Source organism: Chiloscyllium plagiosum, chromosome 20, assembly GCF_004010195.1.
Source record: "Chiloscyllium plagiosum isolate BGI_BamShark_2017 chromosome 20, ASM401019v2, whole genome shotgun sequence".
Lineage (NCBI taxonomy): Eukaryota > Metazoa > Chordata > Chondrichthyes > Orectolobiformes > Hemiscylliidae > Chiloscyllium > Chiloscyllium plagiosum.
Genome location: NC_057729.1, coordinates 58,646,655 through 58,651,722, shown reverse-complemented (window position 1 = coordinate 58,651,722; position 5,068 = coordinate 58,646,655). Strand labels below are relative to the sequence as shown.

The 5,068-nt window shown below is 44.1% G+C and overlaps 1 protein-coding gene across 1 annotated transcript in view; it reads right to left on the bottom strand.

Annotated features, from left to right (window-relative positions):
• The window catches only part of LOC122560321 (60S acidic ribosomal protein P1-like), a 22,787-nt gene extending 18,044 nt beyond the window's left edge, over positions 1–4,743 (bottom strand). The window contains exon 1 of the mRNA XM_043710928.1: positions 4,604–4,743. Coding sequence (XP_043566863.1) covers positions 4,604–4,675 — 72 coding nt within the window. The 5' untranslated portion in view covers positions 4,676–4,743. The remainder of the gene's footprint in view (positions 1–4,603) is intronic.
• Positions 4,744–5,068: the final 325 nt, after the last annotated feature.

Here is a 5,068-nt window from a genome sequence, read left to right as displayed (position 1 = left end):
AAAGAGAGAGAGAGAGCGATGAAAAGAAAGAGAGATGGAAAGAAAGAAAGAGAGAAAGAGAGATCGGATTGGCATTTTAAATTTGTGACTATTCATTTATACTGCCTTCAGATCTGAAATGTTAAGTCTGAATTCCCTTTTCAAAGATACACTTTGACCTGTGGAATATTTCCAGGTTACCAGTATTCATCATATTTTGCCTCAGCATTAGAGATTTAATAAGAACGTAAAACGTTGGAGTAGAAGTAGACCATTCAGCCCATCAAGTCTGTTTCCCCCATTCCTGTAGAATGTTGCTGAGCTGATCATTGTTAATTCTATTTTCCTGCCTTTTCCCCATAATCCTCAGTTCCCTTACTGATAAAAAGAAAATCAACATACCATGGTTTTGAATATACTTAATGACCAGCCTTGACAGGCCTCATGATAAAGAATCTCTCAGAGTCATTATCACCTGAGGGAAGAACTCCTTCCTCATCTCTATGTGAAACAGCTTATTCTGAGGTTAAACCCTCTCGTCTGAGACTCTGCTCCAAGGGAACACAACCTTACAGCACCGACCCGTCAAGTTTCCCAGGAATCTTAGGTCTCCTCTCATTCTTCTAAATTCCAATGAGTACAAACCCATCTTATTCTACTTCTCCTCAGAAGGCAAGCCCTCCCGATCTGGTAAAATATCTGTGACATTTTGCCATACTATTAGTGATTTCAGTGGGTTGGGTGTCTCGAACATTGGTATAGTAAGAGGCCATTCAAGCCTGCTCTGTCATTCCATTACATAAGGTCAGCCATGATCTAACTCCATTCATCACCTTTAATAAAAACAAACTTTACCCAATTGTTCCATTCAAGATCGGAGACGGTTACAAAATGGTTAATCGGCTCGGACAATCACAAAGGCCAACCTCCCATCTGTAGAGTCCATCTACTAGGCCCACTGTCAAGCATTCTCAAAGATCCATCTGTGTGGAATCATTACACCCGGTCAGTTCAGACTCTGTTTCTGATGTTCCATTCTGTCAATCTTTCTTGAGGTTATTCCTCATTTAATGCTGTGGATCATGGTGTCAGAGAGGCACAAGCTTATAAAAGATTTGCCTTTCATTTAAAGAGAAAACCTTGAACATGAGATAGGTTATGAAGATTGTGAATGATCCAGGCAGGAACAAGCTGAACTCATGAAAAGAAATAGACAAAAGGTGCAGAGACTTGCTGCTGATGCAGGATTATCCCCATCTCCCCACGACTATAACCTGGTGTTGTATGATTTTTAAACTTTGTACACACTAGTCCAACACCGGCATCTCCAAATCATATCCCCAGCTCTGCATTGATCCATGACTCCCCAATCTACCAGCACTAAATAAAATCGACACATGTGCTGCTGAAAATGAGGCAGCATCATTGCTTTCAATGGATAGCGCAATGCGTTGAGGGCAATGGATGATTGCTTCATCCCTTGAAGTGTTACAATACCAGTCAGTGCAGTTCAGTGGGTGACAATCTCACCTCTGAGTCAGGAGATAATGGACTCAAATCCCACTCAAGACTGGAGCAAAAATTCTAAACACTTGAGGTGCAGGAGAGTGCTGCACTGCTGGAGGCACTGGCTTTACGATGAGGCAGAGGTCAAGGATCTTGTAACAAGTGCTCAAGGCAGAACAGGGGAGGTTTCCCTGGTACCCTGATTGAGGTTTATTCTTCAATCCCGGTCACCAACAAATTGCTTCTCGGAGTCACGTTGCTGTTTCTGGGATATTGCCCAAATTGGCTCTGTGCTACCTACATCACAATAGTGACCACACTTTATTGGTTGTGAAGTTTGAGAGAACCTGGAATCATAAAAGTTATTATATAAATGAAGCAAAATCAGAAGTTGCTGGAAAAGCACAGCAGGTCTGGCCGAATCTGTGAAATCAGAGTTAACGTTTCAGGTCCGATGACCCTTCTTCAGGTAGATACTTTCTTGAAAAATAAAGGAATTAAGGGAGATGGTGAAAATGTGGGTAAGTGGAGCTGAGTCCATGAAAAGATCAGCCATGATCTTATTGAGTGTCGGAGCAGGCTCGAAGGGCCAGACGGCCTACTCCCGCTCCTAGTTCTTATGTTCTTCTTATGCTCTAACAAATTGTTTTTTAAAAAATGATTAATATCCAAATCACTGGCACAATCTTTAAAGTGAACTATTTCTTACGTCTTGGGGGTGCCGGTGTTGGACTGTGGTGGACAAAGTTAAAAGTCAAACAACACCAAGTTAGAGTCCAAAAGGTTTATTTGGAAGCACGAGCTCTTAGAACCCTGCTTCATCAGGTCGTTGTTTTGGTTAAGATTATGCTCACAGAATTTATAGCCAAAGGAGTCGTATCATGGAGTCATGTCACATGATGTGTCATGAATAAAAACGAAACACCTCCAATTACTGTCATTCCAGAATCTAGTCAACTCTACAATGCAGGATGGAATTATTAGTTCCTGGTTCTCCCTTTCTCAGGTTTCACCGACTGTAACTCTCTCTCTCTCTTTCTCTGTTAGAGATGCCGGAAATAGATGTTTAACCTCTGACACCCCAGTCCCTCCAGACTTCTCACTATCTGAGGATTGGTTGCTTGAGCTGCCATTCAAACCAGCAATTGCCCTATTAGTGAGCACTTTCCCACCCACATCCAAACTCAAAACATCTTGTTGTTGCTGGAAATCTGATATGGAAACTGAAAGTGCTGGAGAAACTCAGTAAGTTTGACAGCATCAGTGCAGAAGGAAACAGAGTTAACGTCTTGAGTCCAAAGTTACTCTTCCTCAGAAAGGTGTTTCTTTACCTACCTTTGGACTATATCAAGAATGCTATCAACGATAAGTATTATGTACGAGATTAGGCCATTTAGCCCTTTGAGCATTCTCTCCAGTTCCTCCTCTGCCAAAGTGTGAATGGGGCAATGTGGTTGACTCTTAATGCCCCTCTGGGCAATTATTGATGGATAAGAAATGCTGGCCCAGCCAGTAACTCCCAAATCCCGTGAATGAATAAAAAGAATACTATTTCAAAGCGGTCCTTTGACCAGAGCCTCATTATTTCTTAATTTCAATCTTTGTTTTCAAAATGTTTAAACTTAGTTCAACTAAATCAAAATCAATGAAGATAAATTACATTAAAATCCTTCTTTCTTCAATTCAGCAAAAAAGAACTCTCCCAAAATGTGACAGGTAACCAGCTTTTCTCATTTGTTGGAAAATGAGCTCTCAAATCACTTTTGAAGCTTCCCCATCCCTCCTATTGGAAAGATGTTGTGAAACACGAAAGGATTCAGAAAAGATTTACAAGGATGTTGCCAGGGTTGGAGGGTATGAGCTATGGGGACAGGCTGAACAGGCTAGGGCTGTTTTCCCTGGAGTGTTGGAGGCTGAGCGGTGACCTTAGAGGTTTATAAAGTCATGAGGGGCATGGATAGGATAAACAGACAAGGTCTTTACCCTGGGGTGGGGGAGTCACCTGTGCCCAGAACTAGAGAGTGTAGGTTTAGGGTAAGAGGGGAAAGAGTTAAAAGGGACCGTAAGGGCAATCTTTTCACACAGGCTGTGGTGCTTGTACGGAATGAGCTGCCAGGGGAAGTGGTGGAGGCTGATACAATTGCAACAATTAAAAGGCATCTGGATGGGTATATGAATAGGAAGGGTTTAGAGAGATATGGGCCAAGTGCTGGCAAATGGGACTAGATTAGGTTGGGATTTCTGGTCGACATGGACGAGTTGGACCAAAGGGTCTGTTTCCATGCTGTACATCTCTATGACTCCATGACAAGGCCCCAGGCAAAAGCCAGGGAAAAATCAAAGGCTTCTGTTAATTAGGACCTCATTGGAGATGTTATCTAGTATGGTGACAAAACATCTGAAAATGAACCTTCCAGCTCAGCGAGCAAACCTACATCCATAATTGTAAATTGATGTCACACTCATCACCATCTCAGCAAATTCAGGAAGTTTTCAGGGGCTCGCCACAACTCAGTGGCAGTGCTCCAGCCGACAGCGTTAACAGGCTGTGGGAGTGGAGGACCACTGTCGGACCTGACCTTATAACCCAGGATAGGACTGAGAGAGTGCAGCACGGTCAGTCATGCCATCTTTCAGATATGTTAAACAGAGCTAAAAGCCAAAAGAACCGCAGATGCTGTAAATCCGAAATAATGGCAGAAATTGCTGGAAAAGCTCAGGATGTCTGGCAGCATCAGATGCTATCAGACCTGCTGAGCTTCACCAGCAATTTCTGTTTTTGTTCCTGTCTACCTTTTCATGAAAACACGAGAAATCCCATGGTACAGTGTGAACAGAGATCTGAGATCTGGGATCATCCCGTGCAGATTCCAGCTGGATTCCCTACATGCAGGAAGATATTTCAAAAATTACTTGTGCAATGTAAATCCTTTTGGGACGTACAGAGGTTGGGAAATGTGGTCCCTCGTTTCTGCTGTGCTCCACCGAACAAAAAAAAACACCATTAACCGCAACAGTGCGGCACTCCCTCAGCACTGACCCTCCGACAGTGCCCACTCCCTCAGCACTGACCCTCCGACAGTGCGGCACTCCCTCAGTCCCTCCCTGCCTCACTCACGGTGATGGACACCTCATCGTCGAACAGGATCAGCGCGCTGTAGATACACGCCAGCTCGGACTCGGAAGCCATGGCGCCGTCCGTCTTCAGCAGCTCAGCCTCCTCGGAACGAATGTCCTGTGCTCCGAAACCGGCTGGACCGCAGACGCGGACGGACCGGAAACGACGCCATATTTTTGCGGGGCCCCTTGACAAACGGAAGAGACATAGCTGCGGGGCGTAACGTGGAGGAGATTGATCCAGGCTCTTGTCTGGGAAGGGAGATAGAGAGAGTGTGTGGGAATAGGGATGGACACAGGCTCTGGAGGGAGGGAGGGAATGGAGTAATTAGCCACATTTAGATATTTTATATGATTAATTATTGTAACTGCACCCTTGAACCTGTTCAGTTAATCAGGGATTAATGAAATGTGGGTCATGTCTGACAAAACTCAGAGGGATTTTTTTGAAGAGGGGTCAAAGGTG